This window comes from Chiloscyllium punctatum, chromosome 10, assembly GCF_047496795.1.
Source record: "Chiloscyllium punctatum isolate Juve2018m chromosome 10, sChiPun1.3, whole genome shotgun sequence".
Classification (NCBI taxonomy): domain Eukaryota; kingdom Metazoa; phylum Chordata; class Chondrichthyes; order Orectolobiformes; family Hemiscylliidae; genus Chiloscyllium; species Chiloscyllium punctatum.
The window spans coordinates 55,761,922-55,787,395 of record NC_092748.1 but is presented as its reverse complement, the minus strand read 5'-3'; the positions used below and the strand labels follow the sequence as shown (position 1 = coordinate 55,787,395).

General features: G+C 39.7%; 2 protein-coding genes across 4 annotated transcripts in view; one reads left to right on the top strand and one right to left on the bottom strand.

The window, feature by feature from the left end:
• cir1 (corepressor interacting with RBPJ, CIR1) overlaps positions 1-16,330 on the bottom strand; it is a 56,139-nt gene extending 39,809 nt beyond the window's left edge. Inside the window, exons 1-7 of the mRNA XM_072579195.1 lie at positions 15,981-16,330; positions 12,932-13,026; positions 9,374-9,447; positions 9,223-9,233; positions 9,059-9,117; positions 3,413-3,461; positions 596-713 (exon numbers count right to left, since the gene is read on the bottom strand). Coding sequence (XP_072435296.1) covers positions 596-713; positions 3,413-3,461; positions 9,059-9,117; positions 9,223-9,233; positions 9,374-9,447; positions 12,932-13,026; positions 15,981-16,052 — 478 coding nt within the window. The 5' untranslated portion in view covers positions 16,053-16,330. The remainder of the gene's footprint in view (positions 1-595; positions 714-3,412; positions 3,462-9,058; positions 9,118-9,222; positions 9,234-9,373; positions 9,448-12,931; positions 13,027-15,980) is intronic.
• Positions 16,331-16,397: 67 nt separating this feature from the next.
• The window catches only part of scrn3 (secernin 3), a 28,400-nt gene continuing 19,323 nt past the window's right edge, over positions 16,398-25,474 (top strand). Inside the window, exons 1-3 of one of the 3 annotated variants that reach the window (XM_072579192.1) lie at positions 16,398-16,565; positions 18,284-18,458; positions 21,226-21,407. In XM_072579192.1, the coding sequence (XP_072435293.1) occupies positions 18,312-18,458; positions 21,226-21,407 (329 nt within the window). In that variant the 5' untranslated portion in view covers positions 16,398-16,565; positions 18,284-18,311. Of the gene's footprint in view, positions 16,729-18,283; positions 18,459-21,189; positions 21,408-25,474 lie in introns of those variants that run through there. The other 2 variants (XM_072579193.1, XM_072579194.1) reach the window with 2 other exon arrangements.

Genomic DNA, 25,474 nt, shown 5'->3' with positions numbered 1-25,474 from the left:
CTGGGCCCAATCATCTTCAGCTGCTTTGTAATGACCTTCCTTTATTATAATGTAAGAACTGTGAATGTTTGCTGATGATTGCACAACACTCAGCACCATTCATGACTACTCAGATAATGAAGCAGTCCATGTTCAAATGCAGCAAGACCTGGCAATATTCATGCTTGGGCTGACAAGTGGCAAGTAACATCCAAGCCACACAAGTGATGGGAACATACGTACCACCGTTCAAATTATAGGCTGTCCCAAATTTACAAATGTCCGATTCATAAACACTCGTACTTACAATAGAATTCCAACACAGCAGTGCATTACCATTAATTTTAAAGATCCAACATGTTAATGTTAGCTCATATATACAAATGGCTACTTTAGACTGTAGTGTATTGGCTTTTGACTTGCATAAAAATCAACTTACGAAAATACTAGAGAAGGGAAATCTATTCGCAAATCGGGGACTGCCTGTACTTATGTACTTGGATGATTGGATCATATCTATGTGATCCTACTACCAACTGTTACCTCTTTTGGGACTAAGATAAATAAAGCAAGATGAGATACCAGGATGAAATGAGCTTTGATGCATCTCACGTACCTGCACCATCTGTGGAAACTGAGCTTGCATTAATTCCAGAAAGACCAAATAGTGGACATTCACGGTCTGTATTCACATGGCCCCACTTATGACATTTAATACATCTAACATTCCGTACCTAGATAGCAGAAACACATTATTATTTAAAAAGATAAGGGAGTTGGCCAAAGTATTTATTTTCATGTTGAGACAAAGTTTCCCAATTTGAATGTGCTTTTTCCAAATGAAAAAACTATTTGGTGAAGCAAACACTGTGGATGCTAGAGATTGGAATAAAAACAGAAAGTGCTAGAGAAATTCAACAGGTCTGGCAGCATCTGTGGAGAGAGAAACAAAGTTAACGTCAAAACTGATATTGGACACGAAACGTTAAGTTGGTTTTCTCTCCCCACAGATGCAGCCAGATGTACTGATTTTCTCTAGCACTTTCTGTTCTATGCTGCCAAGCAACAATATATCTGAACTAAAGATGATCTATTTAATAACATCATTTGGCCCTTGAATGCAATTGCCAAATGACCAAAGTTACTTTGCTAAACAAACTTGCACTTTACGACACAGCAAACTGGTACATCAACAGGTTGCACAGCAGACAACGTCACAAGATTAAAAGCGGCTTGGTACTTTATATTTGTAAAAATGCAATTAAAATTGTTGAACTGTGCTGTGCAACTGTTAAGTTCTGATATAAAATTATTTTTAAAGAATGCTGAACTTTATTTACATTACAATCATTTTCTTTCCTTTAAAAGGAGATATTTTTGCATTTATTTGGTGGAAATGAGGCAGACATTTGCTTAGAATCAGAAATTTTATTCTCATTTGCTCTCATCATGCACTCAGTTAGAGACAAAACGAAAACTGCAGATATTGGAATCCAAGGTAGACAAGCAGAAGGCTGGAAGAACACAGATTTATTCCTCCCATTGATCAACCAGGTCGTACCCTCTACCAGTACGCATCTGAACCTGCCTCACCACCCTGCCCCTCTCCCCACCCAGAGCCCTCCTCCATGCCCCCTTTATCTGCAGCTCCCTTTACACCAATCTTGTGACATAGATTGTCTGCTGTGCAACCTGTTGATGTACCAGTTTGCTGTGTCGTAAAGTGCAAATTTGTTTAGCAAAGTAACTTTGGTCATTTGGCAGTTGCATTCAAGGGCCAAATGATATTATTAAATAGATCATCTTTAGTTCAGATATATTGTTGCTTGGCAGCATAGAACAGAAAGTGCTAGAGAAAATCAGTAAGCCTGGCAGCATCTGTGGGGAGAGAAAACCAGATTAACGCTTCGTGTCCAATATCAGCTTTAACTTTAACATTAACGTTGTTTCTCTCTCCACAGATGCTGCCAGACCAGTTGAACTTCTCCAGCACTTTCTGTTTTTATTCCAATCTCTAGCATCCCTGTCTTGAAGAAGAGTTACACCCAAAACCTTGACTTCACCTCCAGATGGCGTCTGGCTTACTGTGTTCTGCCAGCCTCCTGCTTGTCCATCTCATCATGCACTACCTGGACTGTTATTAACACATTCTGATTCAAATACTGATATCTAAGTCATCTAACCTCAGAAAAACCCATTTAGTGAATAAATGCAAGTTTTTGCAGCCCTCATAACAATTGTTCTACAGTCTCTCAAAGAGGGATGGCAAATTTAATAAGAGCAAAATACTGCAGATGCCAGACACCTGAAATAAAAACAAAAGTGCCAGAAATACTCAGCAGGTCTGGAAGAATTTGGAGAGACAAACAGTACTGCTTCAGGTTAAAGAATCTTCACTGGAACTTGGCTAAGTTAGAAGCAAATGGTTTTAAACAAGTCAAAAGTAGGGCAAATAGAATAGGAACAATAAAGGTTTGTGACATAAGGAACACAAATCAAATTACAAAAGGAAATGGCTAGCTCAAAAAGAAATGGAAAAATAAAAATAAAAATTGCGTCTAGAGGTGGTACGATTGTCAGAATGCATAGTTGCCATCCGAACCCAACCTACTTTTCAACGGTTTAAAAACTTACTATATTTATAATTTTTCCCGAAAACAGAAGTAAAACCAAAACATGTGGAGCAAATGAAACAAAATGGAGGCAGAAAACATGGTCTGAAATGGTTAAACTTAATGCTGGAATCTAGAAGGCTGCAAAGTGGCCAGTCAAATGACGAGATACTACTCCTCAAGCCTATATGGAGCTTCAGTAGAACACTACAGGAGGCTGAGAATGCAGATATCAAGATGGGAACAAGTGGAAAGTTAAAATGACAGGTCACCAGAAGATTGAGGTTTGCTTATATTCTGAACAGAAATATTTGGCAAAGTGATCTATCAGCCCGGCTTGTTCTCTGTAACATAGAACAGGCTGCGTTGTGAGCTGTGAACACAGCATAGTAAATTGAAAGAATTAGACTTAAATCATTGCTTCACCTACAAGGGAGTGTTTGACGCTTTGGGCACTGAAGAGGTGTTAGACCAGTGTGGATATTTTAACAGTGGATCAGGGTAATGGGGAGAGAATGGTTTCTTCAAAATTCCTTCAGTAGACAAGTGGAAGATGTATTTGATGGTATGTTGCTGGAGGTGAACATTAAGTACAGGGACTGGTGAGGTAGAAGACAAGAGACACGATTGTGGATCTGGTAGGAATGGGAAGAGGTGACAGCACAAGGGCAAGAAATGGAGCGGACATGGTGCTGGGGAAATCCTCTATGCAAAAAAGACGACCTACCAAATTCCTAGTAAGCAGAATTACATTATCAGATTGGATGCATCACTGAAACTGTAGGAAACTGTTTCTATGGCCAAGAACAAGTCGTACACACCTGAATTCCAAAAGGTTGATCTCTAATGTTCATATCATCCTTTGCATATCTGGTATAGATAAGAAAAAAAATTGTATCATTTCACATATTCATCTATGGTTTCATAGTACTCAATTATTACTTTAAAACTGCTCCTGAGATGAAATCACATATGGAAAAGGGTGGGTGGTCAAAAAAATATCAGGAAAAATAAAACAATCAAGATGCAAGTTAGACTTGTTTAATCAAGAAGGGGCTCTAAATGAGCTGCTCCCCGAAGCAATTTCTCCTTTAAACAAAACAGTAATGATCAATTTGCACATTTTTGTTGCTGTTCAAATCCTATTTTTTGATTGATATTGAAAAGTGATGCTGCAAAGATAATACACTTTATGCTCTTTTACAAAGAAAGAAAATGGGCAACTGTAAGACAGTTAACCTAACATTTAGTTTTAGGCAAAATGCAAGAATCTGAGGCTTGGTAACAGGGCACATAGAAAATTATAGCACGATTAAACAGATTAACAGGAATTTAAGAAATAGAAACAGTTTGACAAATCATTTGTCGTCAATGTAACTAGTAGGATTGATAAAGGCGAAAAAGAGTGGACGTATTATATTTTGTACATAAATGAACTACAACTCAGCATTGAGAGTAATTAAATTAATATGATTGTGGATTGGTTACTAGATGGAAAACAGTATGCACAAGTGGTACATGCTGCAAGTTAGCAGGCTGTACCTAACAGAATACTGCAAGAAACAATACTTCAGTTTCAACTACTAACAATCTATATGAGAATCTTAGACGAGGGGACTGAGTGCAACTTATTCAAATTTGCTGATGATATCGAGCTAGGTGGGTAAGCAAGTGGTGAAGAGATTGCACACAGATGTAGACATTTCAGGTAAGTGGGCAAAATCATCACCAATGTTTAATGTGACAAAATTACCCACTTGATAGGAAAAAAAGACAAAATATTTTTGAATGGCAAGAGACTGGGAAATGTTAGGATTCAGAGGGAGCTAACAGCCCTTATAAGTAAATCAGAGAAAGTTAACTTAAGCAAGAAATTATAAAGGAGAATGGTATTATGGCTTTTGTCATAAAGAGATTGAAGTATTCATATGAAGAAGGTTACTACAATTGTACAGGATATTGTTCGGTTTGACCTTAAATGCTGTGTGTACTATTGGTCCCCTCATCCAAAGAAGCATGAACCTGCCCCACAGGATGTGCAACAAAGTCTCATTAGACTTGTTCCTGAGTTGAAGTGATTGGCCTGAGGTGATATTGAGTTTTTTGGGTAGTCCTATTTCCTGCGTTTTGAAGAAAGAGAGATGATCTAACAGAATATTACAATCATAAAGATAGATAAAGGACAATTGATTTCTGGTTTACGTTCTCCAGAATGTTGGCATCCAAGATGGTATTAGGAATACAGAACATGGGGGTAATGTAGAAAGAGAGAAGTGTGAGAATGTCTGCAGATACAGTAAATGAAACAGGTTCCTGAGCTGCAGTTTCCAAGTTAAGGAAGCTGTTCAAAAGATAGACAAATGTATGGAGAAACAACAGAAGAGTGGGATCAATTGTATACCTTTTCAAAAGAGCTGGCAGGCAAAAGGGGCCAAATGGCCCCTTCCTGTGCTGTATGGTTTTATTTTTTTGTGATGTTCACTATTAGATGGATAGCGATAGTAACTCTAAGGAGGTTGGTTCTATACAATGTTAAGACTGTCCACGATAGAGAGTTGTAGACAAACAAATACAATAACAGAGTGCTAACATTGAAGAATTCTGTAGTAAGGGATAACAAATTTTTCTGTTACACAGTCACAATCAGAGGTCCCAAATGGTACAGGTAGTTCTTCTACAATGCATTGGTTGTGTTCTTGTGCAACACTGCATTATAGAGAAAAATTATGTTTTAGAAACAGTGCTTGAAACGTTGATGATGTAATCACGTTACAGCCAACACACATTTTAAAAGTTCCCACTTTAGAAACAGTGTCCCCAGTTCATCTATCACATCACAGCACATTTGTGTTACAAAATAAGTGTTGTAGTGAAATGACTTGTATATTGCCTATTTGGTCAGGTTGAAAGACATCATAAAATTGGAAAAAATACAGGAAAGGTAAGGAGAGCAACAAAAAAAATTGCAGCTCTTAATGGAAACCGTTTCAGATAAAAGTATATTTAAGGTCTTGTAGAAGGCGTTTAATATCGCGAAGTAGAAATCTCCACCGTCTGTTAGAGTTTTTCAGACATGGAACTAGCAAAGTGCATAATAGGGATCCTGTATGTGTTGGAAATCTGGACTTCCAGAAGGCATTTGATAATGTTTTGCACAAAAGGTAATACACAGGATAAAATTACATTGGGTAAGGGTAATTTATTAGCTTGGATAGAGGATTAACTAACAAACAGAAAAAACAAAGTCAACATAAATAGGGTAACAAGGGAGAGAATAGGGCTCCTCAAAGATCAGCAAGGCGGTCTTTGTGTGGAGCCTTAGAAAATGGGGGAGATACTAAATGAGTATTTTGCATCAGTATTTACTGTGGAAAAGGATATGGAAGATATAGAATGTAGGGAAATAGATGGTGACACCTTGCAAAATATCCATATTACAGAGGAGGGAATGCGGGATGTGGATAAATCCCCAGGACCTGATCAGGTGTACCCTAGAACTCGGTGGGAAGCTAGAGAAGTGATTGCTGTGCCTCTTGCTGAAATGTTTGTATCATCGATAGTCACAGGTGAGGTGCCAGAAGACTGGAGGTTGGCTAACGTGGTGCCACTGTTTAAGAAGGGTGGTAAGGACAAGCCAGGGAGCCTAACATCAGTGGTGGGCAAGTTGTTGGAGGGAATCCTGAGGGACAGGATGTCCATGTATTTGGAAAGGCAAAGACTGATTAGGGATAGTCAACATGGCTTTGTGCGTGGAAAATCATGTCTCACAAACTTGATTGAGTTTTTGTAAAGAAGTAACAAAGAGGATTGATGAGGACAGAGAGGTAGATGTGATCTATATGGACTTCAGTAAGGCGTTTGACAAGGTTCCCCACGGGAGACTGGTTAGTTAGGTTAGATCTCACGGAATACAGGGACAACTAATCATTTGGATACAAAACTGGCTCAAAAGGTAGAAGTCAGAGGGTCGTGGTGAAGGGTTGTTTTTTTCAAACTGGAGGCCTGTGACCAGTGAAGTGACACAAGGATCGGTGCTGGGTCTTCTACTTTTTGTCATTTACATGAATGATTTGGATGCGAGCATAAGAGGTACAGTTAGTAAGCTTACAGATGACACCAAAATTGGAGGTGTAGTGGACAGCGAAGAAGGTTACCTCAGATTACAACAGGATCTTGACCAGATGGGCCAATGGGCTGAGAAGTGGCAGATGGAGTTTAATTCAGATAAATGCGAGGTGCTGCATTTTGGGAAAGCAAATCTTAGCAGGACTTATACAATTAATGGTAAGGTCCTAGAGAGTGTTGCTGAACAAAGAGACCTTGGAGTGCAGGTTCATAGCTCCTTGAAAGTGGAGTCGCAGGTAGATAGGATAGCGAAGGCGGCGTTTGGTATGCTTTCCTTTATTGGTCAGAGTATTGAGTACAGGGGTTGGGAGGTCATGTTGCAGCTGTACAGGACATTGGTTAGGCCACTGTTGGAATATTGCATGCAATTCTGGTCTCCTTTCTATCGGAAAGATGTTGTGAAACTTGAAAGGGTTCATAAAAGATTTACAAGGATGTTGCCAGGGTTGGAAGATTTGAGCTATAGGGAGAGGCTGAACAGGCTGGGTCTGTTTTTCCTGGAACGTTGGAGGTTGAGGGGTGACCATATAGAGGTTTACAAAATCATGAGGGGCATGGATAGGATAAATAAACAAAGTCTTTTACCTGGGCTCGGGGAGTCCAGAACTAGAGGGCATAGGTTTAGGGTGAGATTGGAAAGATATAAAAGAGACCTAAGGGGCAAAATTTTCACACAGAGGGTGGTACGTGCATGGAATGAGCTGCCAGAGGATGTGGTGGAGACTGGTACAATTGCAAAATTTAAAAGGCATTTGGATGGGTATATGAATAGGAATGGTTTGGAGGGATATAGGCCAGGTGTGGCAGGTGGGACTAGATTGGATTGGGATATCTGGTCAGCATGGACTGGTTAGACCGAAGGGTCTGTTTCCATGCTGTCCATTTCTATGACTCTATAAATAGGTCTTTTCCTGGTTCGTAAGATGCATCCAGTGGGGTGTCACAGGGTTCAGTCCTTGGGACCCCAACTATTTACAATCTATCTTAATTACTGGATACAGAGATGGAAGGTAAATGGAGAAAAAGTTTAGGGTGCTTTGATGCAAGAGGAACCTGACTGTCCTTGTGCATAAAATTGCAGAAAACTAGTATGCAGGTACAGTAGGTAATAAGGAAGATAAATAGAATTTTAGCATTTGTTATAGGAATAGAGAATGAAAGTAGGGATGTTTTGCTGCAAATGTACAAGGCATTCATGAGACCACACTTAGAGTGCTGTGTATAGTTCTGGATATAGTTGTATTGGAGGCAGTTCACAGGATCTTCACTAGAGTGAATCCTGAGATGAGGGGTTTATCTTATGAAGAAAGATTGAACAGTTTAGGTCTAACTCTCAAGTTCAGAAACATAACAAGAAATCTAATTGAGATATCTAAGATGCAAAAGTAGATCAACAAAAGTAGATGTGGAGAGGATGTTTCTTCTTTGGGGCAATCTGGAACAACAGGTAAGGGGTAACAGAATTAAAACTTCACTCAATGGGTCATGAATCTATGGAATTAACTACCTCAGAGTGCAGTGGTTGCCAGAACATTGAATTTAAGGAGGAGATTCTTAATTAGTAAAAGGGTTGAAAGTTATGGGGAAGCAGGCAGAAGAGTGCAGTTGAGGCTAATATGAGGAGTCATGATCGCATTGAATGGTGGAGCAAGCTCGAGAGGATCAATACCTATTCCTGCTCTTAAGTTCTATGTTCTTACATGAAGATATAAGTAAAGCGCAGTTGGTATTTAAAGTGAGGTTGAAGGTGAAAAAGGGACCAGTAAAAGAACAACAGATCTAAAAATGGAAAAGGTTTATTTTATAAGCTCATTAGTACTTTTAAACAGTTAGGAGCATTCAGAGGTAAATGAGAGAATCTAATTGTGTGCGATATAGGCACATCAAATCTTTAATTTTCTTATATACAAATGACAATAGAAGTGATAAGAAGGTGTATTGCAAAAAAATGAAGAAGAATTGTTATAAATAATTGTGGGCAAGAATATTCTGAAGAAAACTGAACTTCAGTTACTCTGAAAGCATTATTTCAAGGTATAATTGAAAGACATCAGAGAGAAATTAGCAGAGGCTCTGGCTAAAATATCCTCCATAATTATTCAATCTGTAAAATTTGAAATAGCCAATGTAAAATATTTCATTTAAAATGAACTGGATAATTATAAACTGGATGTCATCAGTACCAGACAAACTCTTGAGAGTCCATAATTTAAATTAAACTAATAAATATTCAGAAGTGTGTGGTTGGTTTTCCAAAATAGCTTCACAACAAAAATGTTTGAATTTCTGCCTATATCTTTAAAGTTAAGGGATGTCAGCAGTTGCCATGAAACACTACTTACTTTTCTCGTGGTGCAACCTTCTGCCATTCAAACTTGTATTCAGTCTCTCCTTCTTCTGTCTGCAACAGCACATTCAAACATTTCAGCTATGTCAAAATCAAAACAAATTCTTCAAATTTTCAAACATTTATCTTAAATGGAGACATTTATTAATATAATCTTACCTCTTTGTTCTCTTTGTTGCCAGTCAGTTTAGAAAAAAGGAAATTATGTTAGCTTGCTGTATACATAAATACAGAATCTTAAAACAGAAAGAACAATGATGAAAATTAAATACATGCAGATAATATAAAGACACTTGTTAAAACCCCTTACCACTCTTTACTCCTGGAGGTGCCTCATACATAAAGTTAAGCCCATTCTTCACACGTTCATCTCCCATGAGTAACCTTAAAAATAAATGGCAGTTTTCCATATATTAAGGATTTTAATCTCCAAAACACAGTAATGCTTCTTTATGTCTTTTCATGTATCAATGCCCATTTTAAAAAGGTATCTATTTGTTTAGCAGAATATGTATGCACAAACAAATTTGTATAACCCAAGTAGTTCTAGAACTGTCTCGCTTAAGTGAAATATTAAACAGCATGAGCAGGAAAAAGATAAAGGTACGTGCTTATTTTAAAGTAAAGCAGGAGATGAAGGCCTGAGGACAGAAATGAAAGTTAGCAAAATGTAAAATTAGAGCAATTACCAAGAGCACCATTTTACTCGAGCAAGGTAGCAAAGATAAAAATATTGGTAATATTCTATACATAATTTCTCTCATCAAAATGGGACAGTCGGGGTACTAGAGGAATTAGCTTTGAAGGGCTAAATTGGCTTTCCTTTTTCATGACTTTTCTTCTATCTGGCGATATTGAGCTACTGCTTTTTGATCAGAATGTTCTGTTAAATTGGTCTCACATCATTTGCCAAACTACAAGATGCTATTTGTTCAACACTTCATTCCCAAATTATTTCATGTTCCAATCTCTGGATAGGTAGCAACCAGATGTACTCTGAAAGATACATGCCTGGACCCTTCATAAGCACTAACTTTGTGGTAATTGCCAGGAGGTTCAAATAACTGGGCAATTACCCAAAACATGAAATTCTCCAAAAACACAACACCGAGTTAGAATCTGAAACTGCAGAGGGCCCCAACACACATACATAAATTGATAACCAGGAAAATTTGGAGGAAATAAAATCTGGCTTAGGATAAAACTAACCCCATATTCGCTACCCTGCCACTGTACTAGCCTACACATTCTGGCCCCTCACCCAGTTATCTCAACCCAATTTTTTTTTAAAAGCACACTTACCTGACTCAAACTCAAGTTATTTAAATGTCCCACAGCAATTAATAAATGAATTAATTTACCAGAGTATGACAGCTACTGCTGTTCAAATTAGGGTGTGGCTTGGCTTCTCTTGACTCTCCTACACTACAAGGATTCAGCTGGATTGAAGGTATGCTGTGTGCATTTCCGAGGCATCCAGCATCAGAAATGCTAGTGATGTACAAAGGGTAAAAATGTAGGTGTAACTGCAGCAATCTGATGATGAGTGCTTCTGTTTGAAGATGCGGACCATGATATGAATATCCATCTGGAGCAGTGCTGCTTGCATCAAAAAGGCATTTTGTTTGTGTCACACAGAAGTATAGTTACCAGAGTTATGCTCCCAAAAAACTAGAAGCAGCCATCCAGAGGCAGATCTGAAGTGAAAAATATAGGATGGATAGTTTCTTTACACAAATCATATCAGTGGCTTATTTCGCTGCTATCTCTGCACATTGAAGAGAAATCTAGTGCTTTTGAATTGACAAATTATTTTGATTTCCACAAGTCTTTGAAAAGGAAAATTTTGCAGACTTTTAAGCAGTAATAGAATCTTGACTGCCAAGGGAGATGCTTCAGCGTGCGGTTAAATATGCCAGTGCATCAACATCCCAACATAATCTTTCATTTTTGACTTTTACTGGGGTGCATTTTGAGGTATTCAAATAAACTTGCTTGCAGATGTCAGGTCAGTATTTTAAATATCTTACTAACACAGCCTTTAAACCAGAATTCAGCCTCTAACAAAAACAGAAGAAGTTGTTGGAAAAGCTCAGTAAGTTTGGCAGTTTCTGTGAAGAGAAATCAATGTTAACGTTTCAGGTCCTTCCCCAGTCACCAGACCCGAAATGTTAACTCTCATTTCTCTTCACAAATGCTGCCGGACCTGCTGAGCTTTTCCAGAAATTTCTGTTTTTGTTTCTGATTTACAGAATCTGCAGTTCACTTTTTATTCTAGCTGTAACAGCTGGTCCACAAATTTTGCGAGCCATATGAACTTGTCAGATTCAGCAAAATTAACTGCAGCAGTCGTAGCAACACTTACAGCTACTTTTGCCACAACCACATTCTGCTGCACTGGGCCAGAATCCCATTAAAATTCCAACCAGCCAAAGCAGCAGGAAAGGTGACTTTCAGGTTCACTTTTGGAACTCATACCTAAAAAGGACTCATGTTCCAAAACTACAAATGGCAGGAATTAGAGCAGAAGCTATTTCTCATTCTGCATATATTTACCAGATACCAAAACACACATTTCCATGATTTTTAAAAATTCATTCGTGGGACGCGGGCACTACTAGCTGGCCATTGCCTGCCCCTCATTGCTCGAGAAGGTAGTGTCAGATGCATTCTTGACCTGCTGCAGTCCATGTGCTTTAGGTTTATCCACAGTGCCCTTAGGGAGGGAATTCAACACAAAACATCTGTGAATCATGAGAGAAATATATCTCAATTGTACAGACAGAAATATATCTCAGTTTGTTTTTGTGATGAAATTTGGACTATGTTACCATGAGCGATGGCATACATGGTAAGTAGCAAATAGTACAAGCAGAGTTGTAAGATCTGTCTCAGTTGTACAGGCAGTTCTCCTATAACTGGATGATTGCGGTCTTGTGCAACCTCGCATTATAGAAAAACCGCACTTTAGAAACAGTGCTTGAAGTGTTGGAGTTGTAAAGGAAGGCATGGTGGCTCAATGGTTAGCACTGCTGCCTTACAGCGCCAGGGACCTGGGTTCAATTCCAGCCTTGGGTGACTGTCTGTGTGGAGTTTGCATATTCTCCCCGTGTCTGCATGGGTTTCCTCCGGATGCTCCGGTTTCCTCCCACAGTCCAAAGATGTGGTCAGGTGAATTGCCCATGCTAAATTGCCCATAGTGTTAGTGCATTTGTCAGACGGAAATGGGTTACTCTTCGGAGGGTCAGTGTGGACCTGTTGGGCAGAAGGGCCTGTTTCCACACTGTAGGGAATCTAATCACATTACAGCCAAAACCTATTTTAAAAGTTCATGCTTTAGAAACAGTGTCCCCAATTCATCAATTGCATTACAGAGAATTCATGCTAACAAAATCCTTATTATAGCAGAAATCGTATTTGCCATTTAATGTGTGATTTATAATTTGTCCTTTAATTAAAGTTTAACATATTTTGATTGGCATTTTAGAGTTTTGGTAATTAAAAGGTATTTAATATTTGCCATGTTTGACGCTTGTTCTTCTGTTTTAATGTGTAAAATCTTGCAGCAACATTTTTTTTCAGTAAAAAATCTGAGACTTAGGTTTATTCTATTTCAAAATAAGGCACTGGTCCCAACTTTCTATGCCCATCTTTCCCAGAAAATTATCCACAGAAAATCAGCTGAATCGAGTTGGGGAAACTGGGTGGTGGGGAAGTCTATTGGGGATGGTGGAAATGGCAACAGTTTGCAGGAGTGAGGAAATGCAGATAGAAAGACAGGTGGAAAACCCAGGCTTAATAGTGCAAGTTAACAATTTGAGTTAACTATCAAGAAATCAAAAACAATACAATGGATACAAATTCAAACCTGTTATCATATACTTCTTGCTCTTTTACATATTGTTGCATTAGTTCTTCTTGTTTCTTTTTCTCATATGAAATTTTTTGTTCTGCCATCCATACCTGAAAAAAAAGATATAAAGTTACACTTCTATAAACAACACAACACTTCTGTTCTGATAACTATGGTGTGAAGCAAAGATCTAAACTGTCTCCTCAAGTAGACATAAACAATCTCACAGAACATTAAGAGAGTTCGCCTACAGTCCTGGTCAAGATATATCTCTAACCAGCATCACTAAAATATAAGCAGAATATCAAGTGATTTATTTAGTGAGCCCTTGCAATATTTAATTGTTATATTTCTCTATATCCCAAGGTTGTGAATAATATATATAACATTATGGTTTTATGTTACTGAACAAACTTAGTCCTTGAAACCTCCAGATCCAAAACTATAAAGCAATATATTTCATAAGTACATATTCAAATAAATCCTAATTTCAAAAACTAAAACTATAATAGCACACTCACTGGGTTGATAGAGACAGCCATCTAATAGTATTAGACAAAAACATAAAACATAGGTTATAATTACATTGACTAAGATATGAGTAATAATGTTACAAACCATCCAGAAGATATGTATACTGAAGATAGGTAACAGCAAAAACAGTTTCCATTTCAGTAGCAATTCTGATGATAAAAACCTCCCTCTACACTTCATGTACATGGAAAAAGACACACTCAGCACAGAGAAGAAATAGTTATGAACAATGACCAAACGTCTGGACAAATTGATGTGTTTTATGGCTAGTTAGAGGAGGGAGAAAACCAAAGTGTGACATATGTTTAATTCCAAAGGAACCCGTGTAGATGAAGGCAAAAACCCTGATGGCTGGTAAGTACAAGATCCTGCAGTGTGCAAGAAATTTTTTGATTGTAGAAGTTTAAAGAAATGATTAGGAATGGAGGCCATATGAGGAAGAATTTTAAATTGGAGGTATTGTAGGAACTGCCTCTTATAAAGCTGATGAGGAAATTCAGAGCAGCTGGCAGACACTTAAAAACGTGTCCCTATACAAAGGGTTGTCACTTACTATTTCTGGGTCATATTGAGTTTATAAAACACTGCACTTCCAAAAGGGGAGTTAAAATACTTGACAATACTGCACCGTATCAGGAAGCTACATTTGCAATAAATCCCTATGCTTACGCTGAATTTGCTGCATACCCAACAGCACCTGCGTCCGGCACAAATTCACGGAGACAGTGGAAGAGGCAAATTTGGACCAAGTACAAGACCCAGCAGCATCAGCAGCAGCAGTTGCATCGGTGAGGTGGGCCCGAAGCAGGCTCATGGTGGTGGCAGAGTCAGTTTAGGTTAGTGGAGTGGCATCTGCATTGGCAAGGGCTCAGTGGAGGTGAGATAGCGTCAAAGAGTGGTGCAATGGCAGCAGCATGTCTCGCCACAGGATCCACGGTGGAGCACTTAACAAGTAGGACTATAAAGTTGAACAGTTTTTTTTATTTTTCTGCCTTTACATTCCATGTTTTGATTTATTTTTGTGTTTAAAGATGGCGCTGGAGAGTAGTGACAGTATACAACACTTTTCACTATATTTTGTAACAAAATACACATGACAATAAATCAAATCAAATAATTATGGTCATCATTAGCACCTTATCCTGCAGTTCTAGTTTCTCTTTCCTTCCCCAACTCGCAGCTCCATTTTCTTCATATTTACAGTTTAAATAGGACCCGATCACCCACCCACAAGTAAGGTATTGGTAATAGACATCAGGGTATGTTGACTTGAAATGGGCTTCTAGCCTCACAGGAAAGAAATATTAATGGTAAGGTCAAGATCTTGCCAAGGACACAATGACAGGTAGTGTAGGGTGACTAGTTTTGGTGGGGTTTGGGGGGGGGGGAGCGGGGGGGGTGTGGTTGTGGAAACTTGGGGGTGAGTTTTGCATTGGGCTTTCGACGGTGATCTGAAAGCAGGTCACAGGTTTGTAATGTGCTATCAATTAAACCTTGTAAAAGTTACTGTAGTGTATTTTGTACATGGTACACACTACTGCCAAACTGCATCAATGTGGAGGAAGTGAATGTTCAAAACGATAGTTGGAATGCCAATAAAGGAGGCTGCTTTGTTCTGGATATGTTGAGCTTCATGGATGTTGTTGGAGTTGCATTCATCCAGGCAAAGTATTCCACCACTGCTGACATCTGTCTTGAAGACTAGTGGACATACTTTGGGGATTCAGGAGATAACTGATCTTCTGTAGAACTCCTATGCTCTGACCTGCTCTGGTAGCCACAGTATTCATATGGCTAATCTAGTCAAGTTTCTAATCAATTGTGGTACCCAGAACATTACTGCTAGTGACTCAAATGATAGTATTGCCATTGAGTTCAAAGAGAGATAGTTTGATTCATCCTTTTGCAGCACAAGTGTTCCCTGCAACATCTACCCAAATATCTCCTCAGGTCCAACTGCAGTGCATGTTCAGACTTTGGTCTGTTTGCTGTTCACAGAATTCCATCCTATTACCTCAGAACTACATTGGCCAACTGTAGTGTTGACATTTCTAAAGCTACTGACTGAATGATACACGTTCACATTTATGATACCAATTATTGATCATTAAATGTTACGGTCATTAAGAATAGCAAGTGTGAGAAAGACATCAGGGAAGGACAGTTAGTTTCCCCCTAACTGCAGCCACATGAACTATGCATGCGGTCCCCCTGCCCTCCCTATCAGCCTGTTCCGCATGTCCTGGAGGAAGGTTATCACTCAGTCTCCCCGTCTGAGGATGGGGTGGGGGGAGTGGTTATAGTTGTACTTCTCACCCTGTCCCCGTGTGAGGAGATTATCACCCGCCTGTGGGGGGGGGGGGGGGGGGGGGGGGAGAGAAAGGCTATCCTGCCCGGGGGGAGAAGGATTATCACCCTGTCCCCCTGGGTGGGGTTATCACCGTGTCCACCTCCTCTCCTCTTGTCCCCTTTACCCCCCCCCCCCCCGCCCCGCCCCGCGGTCTGGAGCAGGCCCCCAGCTGCCGCTCACCTTCTTAATGTTGGATTTCGAGGCCGGGTGGAAATCCTTCTTGCACATGAAGTTGGCGAATGACTTGCCCATGTTGCCGGGAGCCGGGTCGGGGGTGTTTGCCCCGGGATGACTAACAGAACCGAGGTGGGGGTGGGGGTGGGGGGAGTACTGGACGGATCAAGCGAGGCCTGTTCCTGGCCCAGGCCTCGGGCCCGAGTGAAGGCTCGCCGGGCAGCACCGCCCTGACACCAACACACACACACAGTGTGCCCGGGAAGCGGTTCCCGATGATAAACCGGGCGTGTGAACCCGTGAAAAGTGACGGTTCCGCCAATCCCCCAAACACAAGAATGTTGTTAAAGTGGGACTGAAATGCCCCGGAAGTGATAACGGGACGGTCCCACCATGAGACTGGAAGAGAAACAAATTAACGTCCAGATTCAGATTCAGTTTCAGTTCCCAGAGAAAACCTGATCATGTTGGTGTTGTCAAAATCCGGGCAGTCCGTGTAAACTGAGGGAGTATCAGAAAACAGTCGCTTTCAGATACTAATCCAAGGCCCTCGCCAGGGACACTGCTGTTATACATTTTTTAAAAATCCACGTGCGTTTATCAAATTTCAAGATTCAGTTTCCCTACTGAATTCTGTTTTAATTGAGAGGAGATCGAGTGACATTGGGACGGAGTCTATTTCCGCCAAGACCAACCCGAGTGCTGCAGTTCTGTTAAATTATAATTCCGTCGGTGTTGTCGCTGTACAAGATCGGTAAAAACAATGAATGAGTGCAGATGCTGGAAACCAGATTCTAGATTAGAGTGGTGCTGGAAAAGCACAGCAGTTCAGGCAGCATCCGAGGAGCAGGAAAATCGACCGGTTCAGAAAAAAAGCCCCTCATCAGGAATACAGACAGAGAGCCTGAAGGGTGGAGAGATAAGTGAGAGGAGGGGTGGAGAGAAAGTAGCATAGAGTACAATAGATGAATGGGGGAGTGGATGAAGGTGATAGGTTGGGGTCGGAGGGTGGAGTGGGTAGGTGGAAAAGGAGATAGGCAGGTAGGACAGGACATGGGGACAGTACTGAGCTGGAAGTTTGGAACTAGGGTGAGGTGGGGGAACGGGAAAATGAGGAAGCTGTTGAAGTCCACATTGATGCCCTGGGGTTGAAGTGTTCCAAGGCGGAAGATGAGGCGTTCTTCCTCCAGGCGTCTGATGGTGAGGGAGCGGCGGTGAAGGAGGCCCAGGATCTTCATGTCCTCAGTAGAGTGGGAGGGGGAGTTGAAATGTTGGGCCACAGGACGGTGTGGTTGATCTGTGTGGGTGTCCCAGAGATGCTCCCTAAAGTGCTCTGCTAGGAAGTGACCAGTCTCCCCAATGTAGAGGAGACCGCACCGGGAGCAACGAATACAATAAATGATATTGGTGGATGTGCAGGTAAAACTTTGATGGATGTGGAAGGCTCCTTTAGGGCCTTGGATGGAGGTGAGGGAGGAGGTGTGGGTGCAGGTTTTGCAATTCCTGCAGTGGCAGGGGAAGGTGCCAGGATGGGATGGTGTGTTGTAGAGGGGCGTGGACCCGACCGGGTAGTCACGGAGGGAAAGGTATTTGCGGAAGGCGGAAAGGGGTGGGGAGGGAAATATATCCCTAGTGGTGGGGTCTGTTTGGAGGTGGCGGAAATGTCGGCAGATGATTTGGTTTATGCGAAGGTTGGTAGGGTGGAAGGTGAGCACCAGGGGTGTTCTGTTCTTGTTATGGTTGGAGGGGTGGGTTCTGAGGGCAGAGGTGTGGGATGTGGACGAGATGCGTTGGAGGGCATCTTTAATCACGTGGGAAGGGAAATTGCAGTCTCTAAAAAAGGAGGCCATCTGGTTTGTTCTGTGGTGGAACTGGTCCTCCTGGGAGCAGATGTGGCGCTGTACCAGATGCCCACTTTGAATCAAAAAGAAACTTGTGGTTCCAGTGCTCACCTAAATGAAGTCCAGGGCTTGTAAAAACTGCGAACATTTGGAGAAACTCTGCCACCCCCCCGACCCCTGACAATTTCATTCTAAAAGGTGAAAACAATGACTGCAGATGCTGCCTGAACTGCTGTGCTTTTCCAGCACCACTAATCCAGATTTCATTCTAAAGTTTTTACTCCTGTTAAGTGTGTCCCTGTACCAAACTGGTGCAGAATTAATATTGGGGATTTCAACTTAGCAACATGTATTGACTCCATTTTGTTGAAAGAGGTTCCATTCAAGTGAAACCTTCAGAAGGAAAAGGGTTTTTGTTTTGCAGTGAATAGTACTTTAGTTTTTTTATTTTGTAATTCATTTCCACAGTACAGCTTTCAGAAACGTATATCCTTCAATGTCTTGTCACACGTTTGTGGCTTTACCTCAAGCAACAGTTGATAATCAGATTATTTTTGGAAAGAACTCAAACAGGCCTTCGGATGAAGTCCAGGAAGTTGTATTCTTTCCTAGGGCAACCTATCAACAAGGAGATCAGGTTGAGGTGAGACATTTATATCCCTTTCGATCAGAAATTCATTATGTCATACTAACCCAAATTTAAAAATGTATGTGATACAAATAGTTATGGAAGACTTTCGTTGTTCTCTATTGAAGTGTTTGTTTTACATTTAGCTTTCCAACAGCCAGCTAATATTTATCAGGAGTGTTTTCTCTGAATGTTATTACTCTTAACAGAACCATAGTATTGATCATATATGTTTTAAAAAATATTACATTTAGCTATGTATTTTCATAAGTAAACAGATGAACAAGGAACAAGAAAAGGGCACTCAGCCCTTTGAGCAGCTCCACAATTCAATAAGACCATGGCTGATCTGATTTTAACCTCAACTCTAGACTCCTGCGTATTCCTGATTATTCATTCCCTGGGTAATCAAGAATCTATCTATCTCTGCCTGAAACATAAAGATGGGTTATGCATCGATTGCCTTTTGAGGAAGGTAATTCCAAAGATGATCACCCTTCTCAGAGAAACAAAAACTTTCCTCATCTCTGTCTTAAATGGGCAACCCCTTATTTTCAAACTATGATCCTCAGTTCTAGATACTCCCATAAGAGGAAACATCCTTTCGACATAAACCTGGTCACATCTCCTCAGAATCTTATATGTTTCGATTAAGTCACCTCTAACTCTTCTAAATTCCAAATCCAGGCTTTTTCCTCAAAAGGCAATCTGCTCATTCCAGATATAAGTCTCATAAATCTTCTCTGAACCTCTTCCCATCCATTAATATTGTTCTGTACATATGGTGCTGAGTACTGTACACAGTACTCCAGATGTGGTCTCTCAATTGCCCTACTTAACTGAAGCACCACCTCCCTACCCTTGCACTGAATTCCCCTCATAGCATTCTATTAGCTTTCCTGATTACTTGCTGTACATGCATGTGAATCATTAGTAATTTGTGCACTTGAACATTCAGATATCTCTGCATTTCGGAGCTCTGCAACCTCACACCATTTAGAAAAGATGCAAAAGCCTAGGAATGTACAGGACTAGAAAATATGGTGTCGTCTGTCTGGCTCTTCCCAAGTAGATGAGCAGGAGGCTGAAAGAATACTGCAAGCCAGGCAGCATCAGGAGGTGGAGAAGTTAACATTTCGGGTGTAACCCTTCTTCAGGACTCTTCACTGGCTCTTCCCAAAATCTATTTCCTTTCAAACTGGCTGCTTCCTAAAATATGTTCAATTTATCAAACTGCTTCTGTTGTCTTCCTTGGTGGTCTATCACTGTGTGTGTAGACATAATTCGAGCTAAACCTTTGCAGCTTCCCTCTCCCAAGTTCCCCCTAAGTTCAAGCCCATATGTCCAGTTCCAGGACATGTAATTATGAGGATCACAGAGCTGAATTAATCTATTTGCTCACATGTACTATAAAAGATCTATCAGCTCAAAACTGGGCACCCTTGAGGCATTATGGGGGGGGGGGGGAATAACAGCAGAATTATATTCAATCACAATATGTCATCTCATGGCTTGTCATTATCAATCACTGTGTAATTGCTATCAAGTGAAGGGACCAACTCAAGTTCAATGAGGAGTGTAGAAAAGCAGAATCAAATGTGAATAAAAATCAGGAACCAACCTCGTGTAGCAGCAATACTGCACATTGCCCAAGATATTCAAAGATCAACAGATCAGATTAAAGCTCTGCAGTCACAAATAACATCTAACTAGAAGATTAAGTACCATAGATATCTTATCTTTAATGATGGTGGATCCCCAGCAAACACTGTACAAAAGACAAGGCCAGAGCGATTTCAACCATCTTTAGCCCAGAGGTGTCCAGTGGATGATCCATCTTGGCCTCCCTCTGAGGTACCCATCTTCATCAGTGGGAATCAGGACAAAACTGTATTGGTTGGAGGCACACCGAGGACAAAGGAAGATGTTTATGGTTGTTGGAAATCAATGATAATCCCAGGACAAGGTAGCCTGTCTGTGTTTTATTCCTTTTCATTGCTTTGTAGTTTTGCATAGGTAATAATATAGAAATAATATCGGTTCTGACATGAAACAGGTAATTTACACCAGACAGTTTATTTCAGCATTTACATTTCATATGAATAATGTTGTTCAGGACCACCTTTAACTGAGTTGCTGTCATTGTATCTTGTACTGTTTCAATAGTAATCATCTATTGGATAGAATTCGGAACTTGAAGGTTCTCTACACAGAGTCCTGAATCTCTGTGCTGTCTTTACGCACAGTCACACATTTATCTCTTTTTGACATTACCCCACATCCTAGATTGAATAACATTCCCAATGAAGAGTAACTTGGAATTTTCTAAATTTTCTCCAAAAATTACAATACAGAGATAATGAGTCATAAACTACTGTGGTATGAGATATATTTAACAATGTGGATCAATAGAATAACAGACAGGAATCTTACTTTCTTTAATGTGTGGAGATTAATTTTTCAATATTTGCACGAAATGTGACTAGATGCACTTGAATCCATGATTGTCTGATCTTGCATTGCGCAACATCACAAAGTTTCTCTGCATTGTTATTTTTTGTATCTAACCTTAAAAAGTGGATTATGTTCTACTGGGCTGGCACTTTTACAAAGCTATCTTAAGAATTAAATGTCTCGATTAATTTATGCAAATATTTTAGTGAAATTTTTTTTAAAATAATGCTACCAGAATATAAAATCATTCATCAATTATTTTGTCTATTCCATACTGTCATGCTGTGAGAAGATATGACAAGTTAAGATAATTTCATTTGCACTCTAGTGCACATATATAAAGATCGATCAAGTTGGAAAGACACATGCTGTTGTTCTTAGCCGTCCATCTTGGTTATGGGGCGCTGAAATGGGAGCAAATGAACATGGAGTATGCATTGGCAATGAAGCAGTCTGGGGAAAAGAAAAACCCAGTGACAAAGAAGCCCTTCTGGGCATGGATTTAGTCAGGTTTGTCTTAATTTATTTTACTACAAGTTGACTGATACATTTTTTTAAGGTAGCTGAATATATTTCCTGCAGAAATTCCTGTTGTTGCCTGTTATGCCTCTGTCTTCCAGAAAGGTTTGAATTATTCAGTCAGTCATCTTGCTCCCTCCAAGGTTTGTGTCCCCACTTGAAATTCATACTGTTGTTTACTGCAGTTCTTACAACTATGTCTCCAAGATAGTGGCTTTTTGCTACAATTCTCCAGAACACCAGGCATTTTTGGGTTCCTAGTGTTGAGTCAAACTCAGTGCTTCCTCCTTGTTCCCTATTTGTGCTCTAGTGCGACTTCAGTTCCCAGGAGTGACAAAATCCATGTTGTCAACACCTGTGCAGTTTTGACGTTAGCTCAGAAATGATTGTGTCAACCTGGACTCAGCAATGTGAATGTGGGGAGAGACTAATCAGAGGGCTTAGGTGAATCCTTCAGAATTATGCATCCTGAATAAATCTGACTTTTTGGTACAGCTTGGGGTAGAATAGATCATGATAGATATACCAAATATCACCAGATCAATTTGTGATCCATGAAAGTATTTTTATCTGAGGATATTTGTATATTTGTGTTTGGAGATCTAGTTATAGTAATTGCTAGATATATTTTTGCTTGAAGCAACTTGAGTTCATTGTGCTCAAGGCAATATGTAGCTCCCATATATCATCCGACTCTCCTAATAAAGTGACTTCTATTATAAGTACCATGAATTATGTCTTCATGTTATGCCATAGGACTAATAATGATTTAAATTGTAGAATAAGTGTTCAGGTAACATTGTTTTGCTATCTTCTTTGTAAAGTAGTAAATACTGTATGATCAGATAAATATGCTTTACTGCTTGTAACTATTAAAACTAATTTATTTATAATTGATAAACCAAATTAGTCAATAAACCAAAGCACAAGACTGGTATTATGACCATACTTAAACTGTATCTGGTTTGAAAATGCCCTCTTTAGAAGTTTCTTTTTTCAATGTGTTCAGTAATCTATGAGTTTTTGGGCGGAACAGTTATCTGAGATGCATCTAATGGCATTGTTTTTGACTGACTTAGCGTAGATAAAAGATTAGTCAGCAACAAGAGACAGAGAGTAAGGATGAATGTGTATTCTTCAGGTTGGCAAGCTGTCACTAGTGGAGTGCCACAGGGATCAGTGCTATATCCTCAACTATTTACAATCCATGTCAATTATTTGGATGAAAGTATTGAATGAATGGTAATTAAATTTGCTAATGACACTAAGGTAGGAAGGAATATAAGTTGTCAAGAGGAAGTAGAGAGCCTGTAACAGGATACAGGCAGGTTAAATGATGGACATTTGGCAGGTGAGATTAGCTTGGTCAAATGTAAATTTGTTCTTTTTAACTGGAAGAATACAAAAGAAATAGATTGTGTAAATAGAGAGAGGTTGATGAAATTGGTGTACAGAGGGATCTGGATGTCCTGGTATTTGACTACATAAAGCAGTGTACTAAGTGACTAGGAAGGCAAATGGAATGTTGCCCTTTATTGTAGAGAAGATGGGATATAAAAGTAGGTAAGTTTTTTTTAACTTCAGCAATGTACATTATTGCTCAGACTGCATCGAGACTACTGTACACAATTTTTGTCTCCTAATTTGGAAAAATATATCATTACCTTAGAAGTAGTTCAGAGAAGGTTCATTCACCTCGTCCCTGGAATAATAAAGAGCTTATCTTATAAAGATAGGTTGAAAGTTTAGGCCAATACCCATTGGGGTTTGGAAGAATGAGAGTTGATCTTATTGAAATATATAACATCTTAGGAGAAGATAGGGTGAATAGTAGATGATGTTTCCTTTTTTGGTACAGACTAAGTAGGGCATATTGTTTAAGAACAAGAGGTCTTTTAAGCCAGAGTTGAGGATTTTTTTCCTCTCAAGATTGTTAAGATGTGGAATTCTCTTCCTCCAAAGGAGGGGAGCTGCATATTTAGATATATTCAAGGCTGAATTAGATAGATTTTTGATCAACAAGGGAGTTGATTGTTACATTTGCAGACAAGTAAGTGGACGTAAGTCCATAACCAAATCAACTATGATTTTATTGATTAGTGGAGCAGGTTTGAGGGGCCAAATGGCCTATAACTTCTTCTAAGGCTTATGTTCCTCTGACCCCATTGCTGAAATCAATAAATTAAATTATATTTGATTGTTTTAAAAAAAACCTGTTTCTCTAATATTCCTTAGGAATGGAAATTTGCCATCTTTATCCACTCTGACCTCCAGACCCACCCAATGTGGTTGATTCTTAACTATTTTTAAGATAATTTAAGGAAGGGCAGAAAATGCATGGCTTGCCAGTGACACGCAAATCCAACGCAATAAGCAAGAGAAAAAAAAGCAAAGTTTTGCAGATCTGTTCAAATGAAATGAATGCAAACATTGCCAGAGAAATCTCCAGTCTGGCAGTAACTATATGCCATGTTTAATAAGCCAGGTAATTGCAGACCAGTCAGCCTGATGCCAATGGTGGGTGTTGAAATTATTAGAAAACATTCTGAGTGACTAGATTAATCACACTTTAAAGGCAGGGATTGATCATGGATTTGTTGGAGGGAGATCCTGCCTTTTAATTGAGTTTTTTGAAAAGTTGACTGAATTGATGAAGATAGTGCAATTGATATAGTTTAAATGGACTTCAGTAAAGCCTTTGACAAAGCCTTACATGGAAAACTGGTCGAAAAACTAAGAGCCCAAGGGATCCAAGGCAAGTTGGCAAACTAGAGCCAAAATTGATTTGCAAATAGGAGACAAAAGGTGGTGATGAAAAGTTATTTTTGTGATTTGAAGTCCGTGACACCCTTGCTATTTGTTATGATCATGAAAAATTTGGATGTGAATATCAAAGGTATAATTAGTAAGTTTTCAGATGACACAAAAATTGGTAGTGTTGCTAATAGCAAGGAGGATGGTCTCAGAATACAATCTGATATTGATGAGCTGTTAAATTGGGCAGAGCAATGACAGATGGAATTTAATCCTGATAAGTGTGAGGTGATGCATTTTGCATCAAAATGTATATCCTTCCTTAATAATATATGTAATGAATGGTAAGTGCCTAGGGAGTACTGAGGAACAAAGGGACCTTGGTATACAAGTCCATAGATCCCTGAAGGTGTCAGCACAGGTAGATAGGGTATTGAAGAAGGTATGTGGGATGCATGTCTTCATTAGATGGGATGTAGAATATAGGAGCAAAGAAGTCTTGCTACAATGTTATAAAACATTGGTTAAGCCACAAATGGTTTTCTATGTGCAGTATTCTGGTTGCCACACTATTGGAAGCATATGTTTGCAGTGGAAAGGGTGCAGAGGAAGTTCACTAGGATGTTGCCTGGGTTGAAAGTCTCAGTTACGATGAGAGACTGGATAAGCTGAGTTTGTCTTCCTTGGAGCTGAGGAGGCTATGGGAGAATCTGACAGAGGTGTACAAAGTTACAAGAGGCAAAGACAGGATGGATTGTGAGAATCTTTTTCCAGTAGCAGACATGACTAAGACTAGAGCGCATAAGTTTAAAGTGAGGAACTAGTGTTTTAGAAGGGATCTAAGGAAAACCTTTTTCATGCAGAGGGTGGTAGATATATAGAATGCACTGTCTCAGAGGGTGGTGGAGACAAGTACTCTCACAACATTTAAGAAGCATCTGGACAAGCACTTAATATAGCAGGCTGTGAACCAAATGCAGGTAAATGCAGTGTAGTTTGGTGTTTGTTGGTCAGCTTAGACTGATGGGCTGAAAGATCTGTTTCTGTGCTGTATAGCTCTACAACTAACTGTAGAGAAAAAAAGTGTTAACATTTCAAGTTGAATTCAACTGCGAAACTGAAAAGAAGTAGAAATGTGATGAATTTTATATTGTTGGGAAGGGGAAGGTAGGTGAAAAAGGAAGGATTGGGGTGGAAAAGAGAACAGGAGAGATTATGTAACAATGAGTAATGGAACAGAAGATAGAGGGATTGGTAGTCATTGTAAAGAAATATAACATTGGTGAAAGTCAGTGTTAACAGCA